We start from the raw sequence: 21,056 nt of genomic DNA, 5'->3' as shown, positions 1-21,056 counted from the left end.
CCTTTCTAGCTTAACACATTTGTGTTGCTCTTTCTAGTGACAATTTATTCTCACCAAGTAACTTTTCTCTCAGTCCCTTGTCGCTCAACCCAATGATAATTCTATCAGCGAGTCTGCAATTTGACCAAAATTACATAAATCCATAATAAATTCCTCAACAGTCTCTGTTTCATTGTGACATCTACTATTGAAAACATACCTCTCAAATGTCTTGTTTCTTCTGGGAGTACAAAAAGACAGAAATTTGGCTAATACCAGTTCATGATCTGCTTGCTCTTAATCCCTTACCTGAAAGCTGTTGCATACATCAATGGCGACAGAGCCAGCTAACGTTACTGTGAGAAACAGTGCGACCTTCTGTGCGTCGTCTTTTTCAGCCACTCCTATTGCCGCCATTTGAACCGCTTCCATTGCTCTTCAACATTGCCGTTAAGTTTCAGTTCTGTTGGAGGCAGTTCTGTTTAGCTGCTCTGTGTCGTTAGCCAGCTAGCACTGCAAAACGACTAGCTACATGCACTGCACGCTCCGTTAGCTCTGGCGTGGTTATTTTTACATCAGTCTGGTTAGACCAGTGGCTAGTTAGCTAACATCAGCTAAAGTTAGCTAGTTGACCTGAAGCCTCTTGGCATTATAAGGGATTTGCGTCAATTCAAATCTGGTATCAGGACAAAATGTGTTTCAGAGTCACCGAATATACTTTAAGTATTTGTATTAAACTCAAGCGATAAATGGTAAATGCAATTTTCGTATATACGGATTCACTGCGACACCTCACAGGGTAGAACAGGGAACTGGCAGGATGTAAGTAAACAGCTGTTCTTATACTGTGATAGACGTAGTTCCAACCCGTCTGTTGGCCTATCACAGTAGAGGCTGAGCGTGGTTTAAACTTGCTCAGCCCATCGCCGGCGCTCAGGCTGGTCCCAGCCTCTTGGCGCTCCTTGGTGTCCGGCGCTGTTGCTGTGTAGATTACGCTCCCACACCCTAGAGACTGGGGCCAGACAGTTCTGTAACATTGTTTGAGCTATTTGCACCTGCATAGAAAGCATACTGCTCTCGCTCAAGGTTAACCACAGCTTCTCAGCACACTATCTGGGGCAAAATGTTATTTCCAGCACACACACACAGACACCCAGGCGCCCAGGCAAACAGTTGCTAATATTCAATCACGTGATGTAGTATTGGGTTATAGCGCAATAAACACAGATCCTCACAGCACCGTTAAGCATTTTTGACCAAAACTCCATGATGGATGAGTAAAAGGTGAGTTCTGTCACTCCTGGTACCATGTTGTATCTTCTTGTCGAAGAAATACTAAAGAAAACAACTGTTGTTTAAAACATAAATCCTTCTTTATTCAAGTTAACTGGAGTCATACAAGTATAGAGCATTGAGCTGAGATCTCCCGCTCTCCCCCGCGGACTGCGCATTCCCTAAGTGATCACGTGGCCTCTGATACAATAAACCACAAAAGGTACAAGCAATAAATAATGTATGTTAGTGTTACAATAAAACGGACCGCTAGAAAGTGGAAACATTGTAGCAACCTAGCTAATGGTCTGTAGCGCCAAACATCCCACCACGAGCAGGTTGGCCTGTGAGACAACCACAGTCATTGGTGACAATGATGATTCACCAAATGTTGTTAGCTGATAAGATGCATGTTAAATTGCTGATTAAAATGTTGTTTCGAACCGTGCTCAAACAAAAACCCGATATCATAGAACTTCAGAAGAACAAACACATTTGCCATGCACATCTCTGATCATGCATTTGTTTCGACCAGATGACCATTTTCTATGCAGGTGACTTTTATGAACTTCAGCTGAGACAATTTTATAAACCTATGATAGAGTTGTAAGAATGCAATGTTTTTTATGTTATTGACTAATTCTAGAGATTTTATTAACTATTGGATTTCAAGTAAAAATATATTGCATTTGGGGACAGATTTCAAATATTTGTTTTTGTGTGTATAACGTTTACTACAGAGAATGAAGAAACTAATGACTAATTCAGTAGTTTTGTTATCATTTGAAAAATAACATATTACATATTTTATTGTAAATACATGGGTCTTATTCATGAAATAAAAAATGTAATTACTTAACTCACTCCAAAATAACTTCACAGAGTCACACTCATAAAACATGTGTATAACAGTTTCCCCTTCTTTATCACAGAAAAGGCATATGTCCTCTAAGTCCTTATTATAATTATTTTATTTCAGGTACCTCAATTTTTGAAACTCAATTTAAGGGGTTTCTGTACAGTTGGTGCGGCATTTTAAACTGTTAAAATGATACTCCTGAATCACTATGATCAATCAAATATTTCCTTGAGTGTACTTTTAACAGAGCTGAGATTTACTTCAAAGTGCACTCACCCTATTGCTTACACCTATCAAGTTGTTTCATATCTACACAAGTGCCAAGGGAGGAGAGGTTCGGGTTTCTTCTGGCCTAACTATACTGGCCCAATAAGCACATGACCTAGAGATATCCCTTATTGGGACAGTGGTTAGGGCATTCGTCATCAGTGCTGGTGGCCTGTGTTTGAGACTTGCTAGGGGAGTCACCCTACTGTCATTCTTAGCAATATATGTTAATGTCATTATTTTGCAATAGTTACAACACACTTATCTGGTCTAATTAAAATGTGTTTCTCATTGAAATATGGGAATCTGTTGAATTACCCCTTGCATGTGTGGGTATGGATGTGTAGAATTCCCACATCCATACCTACATATGCAGTAAGAGCCAGCCCTAGCCTTTTGGGAGCAAAACATTTTAGCAGCCCCCATCTTGACAGCGGAGAGAAAAACGTTTTATAGTTAATTTCCTGCAATTCTACACATTTTCCCATGGGGCGGAGAACTTTTTTTACAATTTTATAACACATTTCCTTCAATTCTACACATTTTTCTATTGGGTGGAGAGAAATGTTTATGAGAGTGACTAACAAAATCAATGGCGGCCTCCCGGTCGGTAGATCGACCATGATTAAAGCAGGTATAAATAGCTGGCTAGACTCACATGGGCTAATTGAGTGACTGACATAACAAGAGAGAACCTGCTGATGCACAACCATATTTCGAAATGGCACCTTGTGCATTCCACTATTCTAACTCTCAACAGTAAGTTGAGACCCCCCAAAAAAGTGCTATATATATTGCCCATCCCTGATGTACACAGAGTATACAAAACATTAGGAACACCCCTTTTGCCTTCAGAACAGACTCAATTCGTTGGTGCATGGACTCTACAAGGTGTCGAAAGCGTTCCATAGGGATGTTGACTCCAATGCTTCCCACAGTTGTGTCAAGTTGGCTGGATGTCCTTTGGGTGGTGGACCATTCTTGATACACACAGGAAACTGTTGAGCATGAAAAACCCAGCAGCGTTGAATTTCTTGACACAAACCGGTGCACCTGGCACCTACTACCATACCCCGTTTAAAGCCACTTAAATATTTGTTCTTGCCCATTCACGCTCTGAATGGCACACATACACAATCCATGTCTCAATTTTCTCAAGGCTTAAAAATGATTCTTTAACCTGTCTCCTCCCCTTCATCTACACTGATTGAAGTGGATTTAACTAGTGGCATCAATAAGGGATCATAGTTTTCACCTATATTCACCTGGTCAGTCTGTCATGTTTTGTATACTCAGTGTATATCATTAATTTATAAGTTCAAAAATGGATGTTCTGCAGATTTCCCCTTTAACATATTGTGATTTGTCCAAAGTGATTCTCTTGCAATATGTCTGTTTTTCCACATAACAACTTGGAGATGGAATTCTGTGTTGTTTTGGTATAACTGGCATAACCATTGCTTAAATTGAAAATGTGATAAAGTACAGACATGCAACATTAACACCTAGGCCATATTTAGACTGATGTGATTCTTAATCAGAAACACATGTTTGTTCTACATGGTATATGTTGTGTAGATTTCAAAAAGACATACAATTCTCTTTGAGATGCTCAGCTATCTAGAATTCTACCGATTCCCATCTTTCAATGAGAAACTAATTTTAATTTGATCAGATAGGTGTTGTAACTGGTGCCAAATAATGACGTTAATATACACTGAACAAAAATAGAAACGAAACATGCATTTTACTGAGTTACAGTTCATATAAGAAAATCAGTCAATTTAAATGAAATTCATCAGGGCCTAATCTATGGGTTTCACATGACTGGGAATACAGATATGTATCTGTTGGTCACAGATACCTCAAAAAAAAGATAGGGGCGTGGATCAGAAAACCAGTCAGTATGTGGTATGACCACCATTTGCCTCATGCAGCGCGACACATTTCCTTCGGATAGAGTTGATCAGGCTGTTGATTGTGCGAAGTTGCTGGATATTGGCGGGAAGTGGAACACGCTGACGTACACGTCGATCCAGAGCATGCCGAACCTCCTCAATGGGTGACATATCTGGTGAGTATGCAGGTCATGGAAGATCTGGCCACCATGGGGCACTCTGTTCACAACGTTGACATCAGCAAACCACTCACCCACACAACACCAAACAGGATGTCTGCCATCTGTCCGGTACAGTTGAAACCGGGATTCATCCATGAAAAGTACACTTCTCCAGTATGTCAGTGGCCATCGAAGGTGAGCATTTGCCCACTGAAGTCGGTTACGACGCCGAACTGCAGTCAGGTCAAGACCCTGGTGAGGATACGCATATAAGCTTCTCTGAGGCGGTTTCTGACGGTTTGTGCAGAAATTCTTCGGTTGTGCAAACCCAGTTTCATCAGCTCGCTGGGTGGCTCGTCTCAGACCATCCCGCAGGTGACGAAGCCGGATGTGGCGGCCCTGGGCTGGCGTGGTTACACGTGGTCTGCGGTTGTGAGGCCGGTTGAACATGTTACCAAATTCTCTAAAACGATGTTGGAGGTGGCTTATGGTAGAGAAATTAATATTCAATTCTCTGGCAACAACTCTGGTGAACATTCCTGCAGTCAGCATGCCAGTGCATACTCCCTCAAAACTTGAGATATCTGTGGCATTGTGTTGTGACAAAACTGTACATTTTAATTCATTGTAATTAACTTTAATTGTCACCAGCACAAGGTGCACCTGTAATTTGATATTTTATTTGATATTTTATTAGGATTCCCATTAGCTGTTGCAAAAGCTGCATCTTCTCTTCCTGCGGTCCACACAAAACGGTTCACATGAAACATGACATAATACAGAACATTAATAGACAAGAACAGCTGAAGGACTGAACTACATATATTTTTTCAAAGGCACACGTAGCCTACATATAAATACATACACACAAACTATCTAGGTCAAATAGGGGAGAGGCGTTGTGCCGTGAGGTGTTGCTTTATCTGTTTTTTGAAACCAGGTTTGCTGTTCTTTTGGGCCATATGAGATGGGAGTTCCATGAAATAATGGCTCTATATAATGCTGTACACTTTCTTAAATTTGTTCTGCATTTGGGTACTGTGAATAGCCCTCTGATTAGTGAAGTGGTTGAAGGCACTGAGGAGACATGAAGTCCAAACCTAAAATGAGAGACCCAAACAGGATTGTAAAGTGGCAGACTGCAGAGTGTTTGAACCCTGATGTCACCGTAACAGCGCATTTTTATTCAACCACAGTTTTCTACATAACTAGTCCAACTCTATTTTATTTTTGTTATGTTCAGTAAAGCTTTATTTCCAACATTGGGGAATTGGATTTGTAATAAATGTCAAAAATGAAATGATCAAATACACAAGAACCTATACCAGTGTTTCCAAAACTCTGTCCTCGGGACCCCAAGGGTTGTTGCCCTAGCACTACACAGCTGATTCAAATAATTAAAGCTTTATGATTAGTTGATTATTTGAATCAGCTGTGTAGTGCTAGGGCAACAACCAAAAAGTGCACCGCTTGGGGTACCGAGGACGGAGTTTGGGCTATACACTCAAACATATTTTACAATACTTCAATCTAATATACATGTTATACAGTACATACAGTGCCTTGCAAAAGTATTCATCCCCCTTGGCGTTTTTCCTATTTTGTTGCATTACAACCTGTAATTTAAATGTATTTTTATTTGAATTTCATGTCATGGACATACACAAAATAGTCCAAATTGGTGAAGTGAAAAAAATTACTTATTTCAAAAAAATAAAAAAAAATAAACGGAAAAGTGGTGCGTGCATATGTATTCACCCCCTTTACTATGAAGCACTTAAATAAGATCTGGTGCAATCAATTACCTTCAGAAGTCACATAATTAGTTAGATTGCATACAGGTGGACTTTATTTAAGTGTCACATGATCTCAGTATATATATACACCTGTTCTGAAAATCCCCAGAGTCTGCAACACCACTAAGCAAGCGGCACCATGAAGACCAAGGAGCTCAGGAACAAAGGTGTGGAGAAGTACAGATCAGGGTTGGAATAAAAAAAAATATCAAACTTTGAACATCCCACGGAGCACCATTAAATCCATTATTAAAAAATGGAAAGAATATGGCACCACAACAAACTTGCCAAGAGAGGGCCGCCCACCAAAACTCACTGACCAGGTAAGGAGGGCAATAATCAGAGGCAACAAAGAGATCAAAGATAACCCTGAAGGAGCTGCAACGCTCCACAGCGGAGATTGGAGTATCTGTCCATAGGACCACTTTAAGCTGTTTTTTTGTCTTATTTCCAGTTTGTTTCACAAATATTTTGCATCTTCAAAGTGGTAGGTATGTTGTGTAAATCAACCCCCCCCCAAAAAATCCATCCAACTTTGTTGCTTTCTTTTTTCGTTTACTGTATATTACCCATGTTTGTAAATATGTAGGTGTGTTTTTTTCTCACAAGAAATTAAAGCTAGATAGAAATATAGCTTACCCTGCATAAGGGCTTTTAAACCCTTCCCCCCCATAAACTGATATAGGATTAAACTGACTCTCTGATTCAGTTCCTCTTCTCTTTGAGTGAACCAAAGCAAAGACTCTTCCAAAGCAAAGACCTCTGGCACTTCTAGATATGTTATTTTGTGGTGGTGGACTGTACAGGAAATGGTAACTAGCTTGACCTCAAGGAGGACAGAAAAACAGTACGGGACAGGGGATACCTAGTCAGTTGTACAACTGAATGCATTCAACTGAAATGCATCTTCCATGTAACCCAGTAGGCCTTTCCTGCACTGAACATAACAATCAGAAGTATTATTTTGTATAGTGTACATGGGGCATTGAGTTATTGGCATGTAAGCAGGCATGCGATCTTCAGATCATGTCAATTGGGATTTATGAAAGGTGTGAGTTTCTCTTAGAAAAAGACAACATAATGATGCTTGAGACATGTTATAGCTGTGCCTCTTTAAGGTGAAGTACTAATAAACAGGCGGTCAGTGTTTTGAAGTACAGCAGGCCTAGGCCATACTGTAAAATAGATAGTCAGTACTGGACAACTTCTCACTTCGTGACACTTCTCTTTACACCTCCCTGTAAGCCAGGTTTGCCAGGTCCAGCAAAAATATCTAGACAATGACCAATCAAAACCAGCCCAAAAGGTTTGAAAATTAGGCCAAATGTTTTTTGCACAGCAAGAGTTGCCACATTCATCCAATAAACCCTTTCCCCAAAACGTTATCGAGCCAATTAAGGAGTATCGATGTAACTTGTAATGACATTAGAAGCTACAGTTTCATCAAAATAATCATTATTGCGAGCTATGACATGACATAAAGGAATTTGAAGATGTTGCAAGAATATCTGGATAGTCGTTAGCCGTGGTATATTGGCCATATACCACAAACCCCCCGAGGTGCCTTATTGCTGTTATAAACTGTTTACCAAAGTAATTAGAGCAGGAAAAAGTTTGTCATACCCCTGGTATTCAGTCTGATATTCCACAGCTTTCATACAATCAGCATCCAGGGCTCAAACCCAGTTTATAATTGTAAATCACTTTTGCACATGTGCATAACTATAGATAAATCCAACAGGAGAGTTTGAGTGATGACAGTTGGACAGAGGATCTCAATCTCTGTGCAAGAAACTCTTGGATGAACTATAAAAAAAAAAAAATGTTATGTGCCAGATGTTAAGACTAGAAACTGTTATAAAATGGACCATTTGCAAGATTGACTTGTCATTTCAATAGGCATATGCTGCATAGTAAAATCTGGGTTTATGATTGCAATTCAACTTTGCCATGGTTTGCTCAGCTAGATGCAGGTAGCCTATAGCCCTTGATAGGCCTACATCTAATTTCAGATAGCCTACAGTAGCCTAAGCAAGATATAAACTGAAGTTATAGGCTATTTATTGAATCCGTTTGCCAGCTCCGGATAGGCTACACAAGTGATAATGCCATTTTAACATATTTATTGTATCCAGTGGTGGGAAAAGTACACAATTGTCATACTTCAGTAAAAGTAAAGATATCTTTAATAGAAAATGACTCGTTTTTTTCCAGTGCTATGTCGACATTATTTATTAACGCGCATCAGTTCTAGCATTTAGCATGTTTTATTGAAAACGTTGGAAATAAATAGGTGTCGCCATAATGACAATTTAAATAGACTACCTACAAAAGGTCACGACATGCGCGTGTGCTGCTTTGCCTCTCACTCACGTGACTCAGCTGCAGCGCTGTCGCAACAAACCACTTCCGCCCTCCCCACAACTCAAGTCACTTATTCACTCAGTAACAGTCTGACTAAATGCCGGATAGTCAGCAGGTCACAGTTAAAAAAATATATATAAGAGCAATGCCACGGCGGAGGCAGTGATCTAGGCCAAAAACCGTCGACCAATACATTTTCACCCGCGACATAGTTTGTAATGAAGACAAATTAGCAAAAAATACGCGGACATGGCAACCCTGCCGCAAGCAAGCAGTAAAAAGAGCCACATGACCTGTGTAGAAGCAGAGATATTCGAAAAGGAGGAGAAAATAATACCATCGACAATTGGGTGTAAACGTATAACGCTCCGCCCAGCACTGTCGACCAATTGTGTTCAGGTTGTTATGCTGCGTCAAGTGGTTGCTAAACTAATCGTAACGCAAACCATTCTAAAAGTCCGGATATGAGAAACCTGACTGTTTTCGTCGAAAGTACGTAATGTTACGATTACAAAACTATACGATATTCCAGAGAATAAGTTGCGCATCTCATACCTCGGAAATATGTGTAATATTGTACTTTTCGTTCACGTAACTTTTATTTTTTGGGAGCAATCGCCTAAATGACTCCGATCCGCACCTGTGCCAAAATCTACCAGAATGCACCGCGCGGCCAAATGACAACCCTTGGGCAAAAACACAATAGGCGTTAATACAATTCCCATCTCCTCAAAAGTGAGTATCTCTGGTAGAAGGAAGTAGACAGTTAGATAGCAACAGCATCAGACTACCCGTATCCAGCAGAAATCAGTTCTCTCTCGCGACTCTGCATACATCCGGTGGAACGACGAACAAGTTGGGGGAAGATATAAATTAAACATGTACTTAAAACTTGTTTACGTTACATTAGTCCTCGCCTTGGTAACTGCAACAATAGTTGCGAACGTAGGTAAGTTTGCGACCTAGTAAAGCACAGCTTGTTTTTGCGCTCTCTGCGTTAGAAAGCCTGCGAGCTAAGCGCTAGCTCGTATACATAAATGCGCGAGCCGTTTTGAGTGCATATTTATGCCACATGTCGTTCTAGTTGCCCCGAATGTGACAGCAAACTGTTTCTATAAACGATTTGTGGGAATCATACGTGTTGTCAAGTTTGTTTGTTTTTAATGATAGATGTGTAACGTTAGCCAGCTGAGCTAGCCCTCTAGCCTTTATTCAGAATACAAGCGACATAGCCAACGTGGGCTGCTTGATATCGTCATAGCTGCTAGCTTTTAGGACAAAACTACTATAGTCAGCAACCCTGAAATAACAGGCACATATATGTATTTGTTTAATAAGAGTTTTGGTTATTGTCCCTTTCGACAACATAACTTTAGAAGATGGGGGGGGTTAGTGAAATGGCCAGCTATGCTCTTGTTGGCCAGCTGGCCCTTGCTTGCCTGTCAGCCTTGCGTCACATTTTAATTTATATTGCGTTATTAATCTATAGCTATATTTCACCAAAAATATCACAGGTCAAGCTACATAAGTCACACGGACAGAGGGACAATAAATATTAATCTCCGCCATTGGGACAGCGGGTTTCTCAGTCCCTCTTCTTTCCACGCACAGGTGTTTTAAATGTCATAAACCAACGTTAGAGATTGACATGCCCTTTCTCACCTCGTAGGCAGTCATCTACCAGAAATCATAGCTAAGTAAATGTACCACTCCCTGTGACTAACGTACTTACAGTTGATGAGTATCTAAGGTTGTGCCTATTAAGTAAATATCTCCCTGGCAAGTCCAATTTGGTCTATATCCATCAGTTGGGCTAATTCTCTCATTGGTGACAATTCTGGTCTATTACAACTAACCTTTGTATACACTTCTAATTACTTGTATGTTGATTGCTGTTTCCCCTTTCAGATGATGGATGTGCTGAACTCGCTTGTGAAACTTGTGTCGGTGACTGTCAATGGTTGAACTGCACATGTAAGTAGTACCTACCCGTTAAAGCTGGGTGATATATGGACAAAAATCCATATTGTGTTAAATTGCCTGAATTGATGTAATAACATTAATGTGCACCACTGTTTTTTTTTAATACACATTATCCTTTAAACTACTGCTACTGGTTTGATGGTTGTAGCCATCAATTGTCCCATTAACAATCACCCATATTAGGAAATGTATTTCATTTCAAGCTTCACATTTCTCTAGTGTAGTCTATGAACGATATCCGCAAAATGCCTGCGGTAAGTGGTCGGTATGGCAGTGTCGATCATTTTCTACACGTGTGCGATATTGTAATAAGGAGGCATACATTTTGACTTTAATGTGTAAGCCCAGGCCTATAATTTCCTGGTCCATGTACTGTATTTTGGGGTTATGATCATTGAACTACCAGACAGTACCAGTCTCTTTCAGGTAGATTGTAAGCCAGTGGAGCCTGCCTTTTGACCAAGTCATTCCAAAGGATCAAGATTTAGCCATTTTGAGATGCAGTGACTGAGACCACAGCGCCACTTGGGAGGACCATCCAATTCCTTTTTGACCTGCATCACAGTTGCTAGCTGTGCCACTAGAGATCCTGGTTGAAGTCCAGGTTCTGTCTCACCCGGGCATCTACCGGGAGTCCCATGGGGCGGCACACAATTGTCCCGGCCTCGATCGGGTTAGGGGAGGGTTTGGCCGGCAGGGATGTCCTTGTCTCATCGCGCTCTAGCGTCTCCCGTGTTGGGCCGGGCTCGTGTACGGTCGCCAGGTGTACGGCGTTTCCTCCGACACATTGGTGTGGCTGGCTTCCCGGTTAAGCAGGCATTATGTCAAGAAGCAGTAAGGCTTGGGTGGGTCGTGTTTCAGAGGGCGCATGACTTTCGACCTTCGCCTCTCCTGAGTCCGTACGGGAGTTGCAGCGATGAGGCAAGACTGTAAATACCAATTGGATACCACGAAAAAAGGGGTAAAAAGGAATTGGACAAAGGCAGTGAACAGACACGTTTGTCCTCCAATAAGTGTCAGCTTAGGACATTTGGCCTAAATCCCTTCCGTACCAGCCATTTAAGAGTAAAGAAATATCTTATGGTCTTTGGACAAGGACACTTTTCTATGTAGTAATCTCATTATGATAATGGGAGTGCCGGTCAGACTTGAAAAATGTCTTGACTATGCAGGATAGTGTGCGTATGTGATCTCCAATGGGGATGCTTGTTTGTTTTTAGGCTTCGGTCTTTGCTTTGGTCGAATGTGATATATTAAGCTCCTACAGGCCTGAGTCATACAGTATGCAGTATAACAGTCTTTATATAGCCAGCCTATTGCTTTGAGGTTGTTCCCTGCTGCTCTGACTGACTCAACCAAACTCTCCTCTCCAACCAACTCTACTCTCAAAGTGTGCCTGTTACTGTGGCATTGTAGTCCAAGCCACTGCTTTATCAGAATGTGGAACGGAGAATGGATTTGTTTGCCTGTGGATGTTATCAGCCCAGTAAATGAAGTTTTATTTTATGGGGTTTTCTAAGCCAAGCTCAGATCCTAGCCCATGAGCGCTGGCTAAATGATAAGTGAGCAGCTGTGGTCATACCCCTGTGTGTGTGAGACTCGGAAGAACCCAAGCAAATCTGCTTGTGTGTTTTTTAATAGGTTGGGCCACTTAAGCTACCAAGGGTTGTGGGATGTTTTTATAAAGAGCCTCTGTCTGTCATGATTTGCATAATTAATATTGCAAACTAATTAGACACTCCTGTAAAATACTGAGTTGTGGGTGTGGTAAGTTGGCTTATAGTCAAGGTTCTAGACATACTAGCCTCCTTGATTACGTGGAATGAGGACTGAGCTGGATCAAGGCCCTCGGCGTTTGTGTCACTGTTTGTGTTTGAGAGAGTGAATGTATTTGGGATGCTTTCTGAAAGGCCTCTAGTAGGCCTGAGCAAGTATGACGCCGAACAATGGTGCATAACAGAGCTCCGTGTGTACTACTCGGACACACACACACCATGTCACTGTGGACCTCGATGAAGACTGTTCCAATCCCAGAGACGGGAGAGGAAGCCGGGTCGAATGTCAGGAAGATGACGAGAGGGAATGAAGGAAAGGGAATAGAGGAATGAGAAAAAAAATGTTAGGACTAGGCAGAGATTGTATGCGTTTCAAAATCTAGTTGCGGGGAAAAGCAATCTACAGTGTCGTAACCTAGGGAGATATGAAATATTAGTGTTACCGGTGTGAAATGGCTAGCTTGTTAGCGGGGTGCGCGCTAATAGCGTTTCAATCGGTGACGTCACTCTGAGACCTTGAAGTAGTTTCCCTTACTCTGCAAGGGTCATGGCTTTTGTGGAGCGATAGGTAACGATGCTTCGAGGGTGTCAGTTGTTGATGTGTGAAGAGGGTCCCTGGGTCGAGCCCAGGTAGGGGCGAGGAGAGGGACGGAAGCAAAACTGTTGCATTAGGTTACAGTGAACTTCCCGAGATCTCCATACAGAAAGAGTCCAACAGCAATATCCAGGAATTTCACAGGATGAAGGTCAATGTGTAATTCAAATGTTAAATGCTTAGTATATGATATAACAGTATCATAAATGTAAGGAAAGGTAGTGCTTTATGTCACATGATTTTTGACACATATGGGAACTTAAAGCATAGGTTGTGATTAAACTTATGTGTTCCCCTTTTATATCTTAATGTATTCACATGAGAAAAAAAGGCTAATTTATTAATGACTTTGTAAAAAGTGCCAAACAGTTGTCCACTACAAGAAATGCTCGCTGGTACCCTAGTTTATAGAAAGATCCACTTAAGTAAAAATACTTTCATGTTCATTTTAGGGATATCTATACTTTAGTGTTTTATATTTTTGACAAATTTACTTCACTACATTCCTAATGAAAACAATGTATGTTTTAATCCATACAATTTTGACACAAGTACTTGTTACATTTCAAATGCCTAGCAGGAAAATTCACGTGTCTGATATATATATATATCGATAAGGGGAAAAGCACGCTACAGCATCGTAACCTAGGGAGATATGAAATATTAGTGTTACCGGTGTGAAATGGCTAGCTTGTTAGCGGGGTGCGCGCTAATAGCGTTTCAATCTGTGATATATATATATATATATATATATATATATATATATATATATATACACACTGCTCAAAAAAATAAAGGGAACACCTAAACAACACAATGTAACTCCAAGTCAATCACACTTCTGTGAAATCAAACTGTCCACTTAGGAAGCAACACTGATTGACAATACATTTCACATGCTGTTGTGCAATTGGAATAGACAAAAGGTGGAAATTATAGGCAATTAGCAAGACACCCCCAATAAAGGCGTGGTTCTGCAGGTGGTGACCACAGACCACTTCTCAGTTCCTATGCTTCCTGGCTGATGTTTTGGTCACTTTTGAATGCTGGCGGTGCTTTCACTCTAGTGGTAGCATGAGACTGAGTCTACAACCCACACAAGTGGCTCAGGTAGTGTAGCTCATCCAGGACGGCACATCAATGCGAGCTGTGGCAAGAAGGTTTGCTGTGTCTGTCAGCGTTGTGTCCAGAGCATGGAGGCGCTACCAGGAGACAGGCCAGTACATCAGGAGACGTGGAGGAGCCCGTAGGAGGGCAACAACCCAGCAGCAGGACCGCTACCTCCGCCTTTGTGGAAGGAGGAGCACTGCCAGAGCCCTGCAAAATGACCTCCAGCAGGCCGTTTGAGCAGAAACATGCACATTTGTGGCCTGCTGGAGGTCCATGCTCTGGACACTACGCTGACAGACACAGCAAACCTTCTTGCCACAGCTCGCATTGATGTGCCGTCCTGGATGAGCTACACTACCTGAGCCACTTGTGTGGGTTGTAGACTCAGTCTCATGCTACCACTAGAGTGAAAGCACCGCCAGCATTCAAAAGTGACCAAAACATCAGCCAGGAAGCATAGGAACTGAGAAGTGGTCTGTGGTCACCACCTGCAGAACCACTCCTTTATTGGGGGTGTCTTGCTAATTGCCTATAATTTCCACCTTTTGTCTATTCCAATTGCACAACAGCATGTGAAATGTATTGTCAATCAGTGTTGCTTCCTAAGTGGACAGTTTGATTTCACAGAAGTGTGATTGACTTGGAGTTACATTGTGTTTATGTGTTCCCTTAATTTTTTTGAGCAGTGTATATATAGAATGTAAAATGATTTATACTTTTACTTTTGATACTTAAGTATACTTTAGTAGTACTTTACTGGGTGACTCACTTGTCATTTTTTATTAAGGTACAGTATCTTTACTTTTACTCAAGTATGAAAATTGGGTATTTTCCCACTGATGCTCCTCTGTCTCGATGATCGGATTTATTTGGGTCATATCTTTGTTGCCAATGACCTGTCGTTACCATGACCACCACCTCAAAATGTAAAGGAACAGTGACAGGAAATGAGCATGGTATCCGTGTGCTACATCCGTGTGAATGCGCACATCTTATATGGGTCACCTGTACAACTGAGTGTGGAGATATAGAAAGTATCTGCTTTGGGTTCTTAGTAGCGATGGGGGAAAATATTGGGATTTTTGTTGTTGAATGTATTGTATTGACACTTGCAATATTATTTTAGTGCTAGTCTGCTGTACCTGCACCAAAACTCCAGTATTTTCCCTTCATAGCCTGTTCTAATAGTTTTTTTTTTTTTTTTTTTTTACGTAGGGAGACAATTTGTTTTCAGCACTTATTTCCATGTCTGATCAAAATACATTTTCTCATGGCTCTTGTCACTCTGCAGCAATATTTTTGGATCACTGAATCACAATGAAATCACAGTATCGAATCGCAATACACACAGAATTGCAATACATATTGTATCGGCACCTAAGTATCGTGAATATATTGTCTTGGGAGGTCCCTGGCAATTCCCAGCCTTAGTTCTTAGAGTGGCTGTGTGGCTCATATTCGCTCCTCTTAGCAGCCACAACGACACAGACAAAATCCTACAGCACCGTGTCACACACCAGAACAAACAACTCTCACCACTACTCCAGTCACTCTTACACACACACACACACACCCGAACTAACATCTCTAACCACACAGTAGGTCTTAGGACTGAACTAATGCTTCTCACAATTCCCCAGCAGATCGCCTATTAGATATGAACTCAGCAAATCCGAAAGCTCACAGACTCACTATGGAGGTGGCCGTTCTAAAGTACACCCAGCTCACTTAGGCCTAGGTAATAACCCAACTCGCTGTGGTGAGTTAGTCAACCCCACTGTTATTATCAGATTTGTCTTTGGTTTAGGGATTTCATGTGAACAATGCATTGCCGTCAGTGACACCATTTTGTTCTGAAGGCTGTACTTTAATGCCGCAGAGCTACATGTGTCAGCTGGTTTAGCTCAGTGGTCTTGATGTAAGAAACACAAGGCGCACTTACGCATCGGTATTACGAGCCTTAATGGTTTCTCCTCTAACAAGCGTCCTCTCTGCTCTCTCACTGGATGCCCCTAGCATGATGTCACAATCCTTCTGAAATGTGTGTGAGAGTGAGTTCCATCGTTCACAGCTGCCTGTGAGGTAACGGACCCTTCTACCCCCTCCGCCAATAGAGTGCCTGCTGGATACACTGATAGTAGTGGGGTCACAGACACTTTGCAAGGGTAGTGGCAACACTCCCAGTACAGAACAGGAAGGGTATAAGAGATCACCAAGGTTTCTGTTTGTGTCGATGTTTTGCTATGAGCAGCAGCGAGTCAACTTAGCCTAATTGTCTTCACGCTGTTTTTATAGTGAGGCCAGACCAGATTGGTCATGTGAGGATCTGTGTCACCAGAGGTGAATATCAGACACTCATTTTTTTCCAGCAGAGAGCTGTCATACATTTTCTGTTTTGGTTCAGTTTTCCAGTTTTGGTTGTGTTTAGACTCTTAAGGATTAAATGAAGACTAACAGGGTTAGTCAGTGTCACTTCTCGTAGCTGATGTCCAGAGCAATGGGTTTTGCTCAGAGGCTAGGATTTCTGGTCCTTTCAAGTCTCTTCCTGTACCTCCACACATCTCACTCTTTTTTTTCTCTCGCCTTCTCACATGCACACCCTTGGATTAATCAGTAATGGAAAGATTATGCATTGGGAGGGGGAACGGGCTTTGACTCAGGACTTTCCAGGAAGGAGGACTGTGAGAAGGAACACACACACTATAGACTCCTGAGCTGACAACCATCTAATTAAAATCTCACCATGTGCTAATTCATTTGACTGAAAACAAAGATGATCCTTGTGTTGTTAAACTGCTCGTGTTCCATGGGGTGTCAGGTTTAGTGTAAGGAATCTTTTGGAAATTATTACACACATATTTTCTTGTCTTTGTTGTTTCCTGTAGAGCGCACACAATCACATCTTTTATTTGTGCTTGTGTTTTTCTTTTATCCCCCTGTTCAGTTAGAGAAACTCCAACGGTCTCCAATGTTTCCTGTGTCAACATCACGTCCATAAACGGTCAGAACATGACCGTGGGCACCTGCTCTAATGAAACCTGCTCAGGTAAGGACTAATACCATCACCTGGTTCATTTAAAGGCCTCTCCAGAGGGATTAGATGTTTTGTCATTCCGGTGACTCACTTTGTTAACATGACACAAGTCTACCTTCAACGGTAAGTGACTGATCTAGGCATATGTAGAGATTTTATATCTTTGTTCTGTGGTCTTAGTTGCTTTGTCTCAACACTCAAATGCTTCCCTTCTTTCCTAATTCCTTTGTCCCTGCCATTCTCCACCCCATGGCTCCTTCCTCCCATCCCTCATCCTTCCACTGGTCCAAAAGGATTAAATGGGTGAAAGCTACTTAAATGAATTCACCCTTACATTCACCAATCTAGCCCTGTCAGATCACAAGGGAAGGCACGAAGGAAAGGGAAGGAATCATTTTGGGACTATTCAGACATAGACACTGCCATAACCTGGCGATCTCCTTCTTTCCTGCTTTTTACCCTGTCTATCTCACGGTGTCCGTCGCTTCAATGGGATCTCCACCTGTTGCTACTACAGTTGTAACTGACATCCCTGCCCCACCCACAATCTCCCACTCTCCTACCACTGCTGCTCCAGTTACCCCTACGGCCAATGCAACTAACAGCAGCACCACTGAGCCCGAGCCTGAGCCCACCGCAGGTAACCAGCCCAAAGCAGCATCCCGTCTGCTCCCCTAAAATCTGTATGTTTGCTGTGTGACTTGATTCTTTTGAGGGAGTTTTTGTATGTCAAATTTAAATAAGATGAAATGTTGTTTTTGTATGTCTAGTATATGCATTTAGTGAAATGATACTAAACTGACATCTCACCGCTGGTTGCAGCTGACCTGCCCACTGTAGTACCAACTGCCCAGCCCGCCACTAACGGCACCTTCCCAGTCTCTGCCGCAACGCAAGCTTCAAGTAAGTTCCCATGCCAGCCCAATCTGGTATGAAATCAAGAGACTTTTATTTATGGCTGCTTGTAGAGCACCAAGGATTCCATAGAAAGTGTTACTGAATAAAAACTGAATTCCACCTGTGTATTATCAATATGGTTCTATATCCACTTAACCCTGGCTAGTGGCTCATACAGTGATATAACCAATTTGGCTCTCTCCCTCCTTGTGCAGACGTCAGTGTCACCACCGCGTCACCTGTGGGGCCCTCTCCAGCGCCTCATAAGAATTCCACATTTGACGCAGCGAGCTTCATTGGGGGCATAGTGCTGGTCCTGGGCCTGCAGGCCGTGGTCTTCTTCCTCTACAAGTTCTGCAAGTCCAAGGACCGCAACTACCACACCCTCTGAAGAACCCACTCCACCTCCACAATACCTACTCCTGGGCCCACTATGAACACCCTAACCCCTGGCCATTGTGATTATCAGTGTTTTCAATCAGTGTTTCTCCCAAAAGCCTAATGCCATTGCGGTACCAACCTGTGGTTTAGGCCTGTAGCTTAAATACACAAGGTTATAAACTGTACACACCCACAAGTGCACCACATCTTTTACTGTACGTAGTTCGCTACACATTTCTCACACCCTGGTGCAGCTGAAGTGAACTCCAGCGCAGTGGCATTTGAGCCTTCAACAGAGGATTACATCACTATAGAGTCCCCGTCTCTCATCCCCTCTTCTCGCTCCCCACCCCTCTCTCTCGTTCCCCCTCTCCTCTTCCCCCCCCCCCTCCTGCAGTGAGTCATTGTGGCTATTCTCCTGTGTGCTGACTGGATGAAAAGCGGACTTGTTTACTGCTTCACTCCCCTGGCCCTTTATCTTAATGTTTTACCTGCCTGGCCTGCCATTAATAGACCCAATAGTAATTTATGTAAACTTTCAATTCCGCTGGTGTATAGTGGGGCTGCCACAGCTTTGGAGTACTAGCTTGTTCATGCACCTTGGTTACGCTTTGGAAACACTGTTTGATTGAGGTCCCCTCCCCCTTTATTTTTTGGAACTAGATGACTCTGGATGATATAGCATAGCTTTTTTTTCTTGTTTGTCATGGGACAGATCTGGGTAGGTGTTTTCACAACTCCTTTATAAAGAGGTTGTATTCATCTGATGGCAGAGATACCTGTTAAAGTAAGGAGAACTAAAAGCAATGGTCCGTCTTCTAAGCAGGGCTCTACAGTGCGACCACTTTACTCACATATGCGTGTAAATATTTTGCTGTGTGAACTGGATTTTAAAAATTTATTTAGGAGCACCGATGCGCGTAGGAAAAATTATGATTCTAGCTTTATTACCTCAAATATTTAGCGTTGTGCTACTAAATTCCTTTGTGTGTTTACATTTTTCAACTTCGGTGCACAAAAAAAGTCAGCATAGAGCCCTGCTTAAGTTAGAATATTATTTATGTAGATGCCCCCATCTTAAGTGGAGGATGAGTTGGGCTCTCTTGGTGTTAAGACACAGTGCTGTGTGTGCGTTTGGGAAACAGAACACACTACACACTGCCAAAAGAGCAGCTCGATGCAATAAACCCAAGTCAACCCCCCCCCCCAAAATCTTTACTGACTTCAGCCAAACAGATTGCAGTGATGAGTCGGACCACTAGACTGGAGGTGACCCCTTGACCCACCACCTTCCTTTTAACAGGAAGGAAATCACAATGAGCCAAGTCTTTAGGATACGGTTGAAGGGGTCTACAGATAAAATATTGTAGTAAATATATGGGAATGATAAATAAGTCAGAAGTATAAATGATTGTGTTGAATGGAGATGGAAGAAGATAAGACGGCATGCACCTTGATGCTGACAGTATTGGAAGCAAAGTGCCTTTTAATGTTAAATGTCTGTTACCTAAAGCGGTGGGAATGAGGGAGGATTATGATGATGCTCCTCTTCCTCCTGGCTGAGGCGTGAGTGTCGTGAAGTAAAAGCAGCCTGGACACAGGACAGGAGCAGTATCGCGAGAACAGAACCAGGGTTGGCCTCCGTTCCATTTTAATTCAGCCAATCCAGGTAGTAAACTGAAAGTCCACATTTTCCTCATAGAAAATGTTTGGGAATGATTTACATTTCAGTTGACTTTATGAATTGACTAAATTGAAATGGAATTGAGCCCAACCCTGAGAACCCTAGTATCCCAGCTGTACTGAAGAGCCTTTTATTATTGAAGAGTAGATAGATACAGTAGTTGCTCCTCATGGTTTTGGATGGATGAAGACCTATTAGCTATAAATTGATTTAGAATGCCATTGGTTGAAAAGTATCCCCTATGCAGACTGAATATATTTTGTTTCATTAAATGTAGGGCCTAAGTTCCACACAGCTCCCTAATTGCTAGTTCCCCCTCATATTGTACAGACACATTCTAATAACCTGTGTTTTTGAAAATAATAAAGGTGGAAAGGCATTTATAGGTAACTGCCAAAATAAATGAAACACTTGAGTGAATGGTGTGTGTCTCTCACAGGAGGTTGGTGACACCTTAATTGAGGAGGATGGGCTCGTAGTGGCTGGAGCGGAATCGGTATATAGTATCACATACAACTCAAACATGGTTTGATGCCATTCGCGCCGTTCCAGCCATTATGTTTGTATGTTTGTTTTACTCCATGTGTAACTCTGTGTTGTATGTGTCGAACTGCTTTGCTTTATCTTGGCCAGGTTGCAGTTGTAAATGAGAACTTGTTCTCAACTTGCCTACCTGGTGAAATAAATAATGAGCTGTCCTCCCCTCAGCAGCCGCCACTGGTGTCTCTGTCACCAGATCTCAATCTAGTTGTTCACCAATGAGATTCTGGATCAGAGGCTGCTGGATCCACCACCATCAACAAAACACCACATTTTTTTAAATTATCATGGAAGAATGGTATCGCATCCCTCCAGTTCCAGATACTTGTACTTCTATGCCTAGGAACATTGAAGCTGTTCTGGCCACCGCCCTATTAAGACGCGTTATGTTGGTGTTTCCTTTATTTTGGCAGTTACCTGTATTTTTAAGCTTAGTAAACTCATGTTTTCTGGAGTCATGC

General features: G+C 42.0%; 1 protein-coding gene across 2 annotated transcripts; it reads left to right on the top strand.

The window, feature by feature from the left end:
- The first annotated feature begins 9,323 nt into the window (after nt 1-9,323).
- On the top strand, nt 9,324-20,679 carry LOC120024041 (sialomucin core protein 24-like). 2 transcript variants are annotated; one of them, XM_038968140.1, is made up of 6 exons: nt 9,326-9,545; nt 10,505-10,570; nt 17,004-17,105; nt 17,611-17,733; nt 17,916-17,996; nt 18,206-20,679. In XM_038968140.1, the coding sequence occupies exons 1-6, from the start codon at nt 9,476-9,478 to the stop codon at nt 18,379-18,381; spliced, it is 618 nt and encodes a 205-aa protein (XP_038824068.1). In that variant the 5' UTR covers nt 9,326-9,475; the 3' UTR covers nt 18,382-20,679. The 2 variants fall into 2 exon arrangements, with proteins under 2 accessions (XP_038824069.1, XP_038824068.1); XM_038968141.1 differs by lacking the exon at nt 17,611-17,733 and having other exon boundaries at nt 9,324-9,545.
- Nucleotides 20,680-21,056: the final 377 nt, after the last annotated feature.

This window comes from Salvelinus namaycush, chromosome 29 (genome assembly GCF_016432855.1).
Source record: "Salvelinus namaycush isolate Seneca chromosome 29, SaNama_1.0, whole genome shotgun sequence".
Classification (NCBI taxonomy): Eukaryota; Metazoa; Chordata; class Actinopteri; order Salmoniformes; family Salmonidae; genus Salvelinus; species Salvelinus namaycush.
This window is presented reverse-complemented; position numbering and strand designations above follow the sequence as displayed.

What these genes read in the sequence shown, in the direction of transcription:
- LOC120024041 (XM_038968140.1), top strand. Translation starts at nt 9,476, where the DNA reads ATGTACTTAAAACTTGTTTACGTTACATTAGTCCTCGCCTTGGTAACT. An exon ending in CTCTAATGAAACCTGCTCAG is followed by an intron (nt 17,106 to 17,610) that starts GTAAGGACTAAT and finishes TTGCTACTACAG; the next exon opens with TTGTAACTGACATCCCTGCC. An exon ending in TGCCGCAACGCAAGCTTCAA is followed by an intron (nt 17,997 to 18,205) that starts GTAAGTTCCCAT and finishes CTCCTTGTGCAG; the next exon opens with ACGTCAGTGTCACCACCGCG.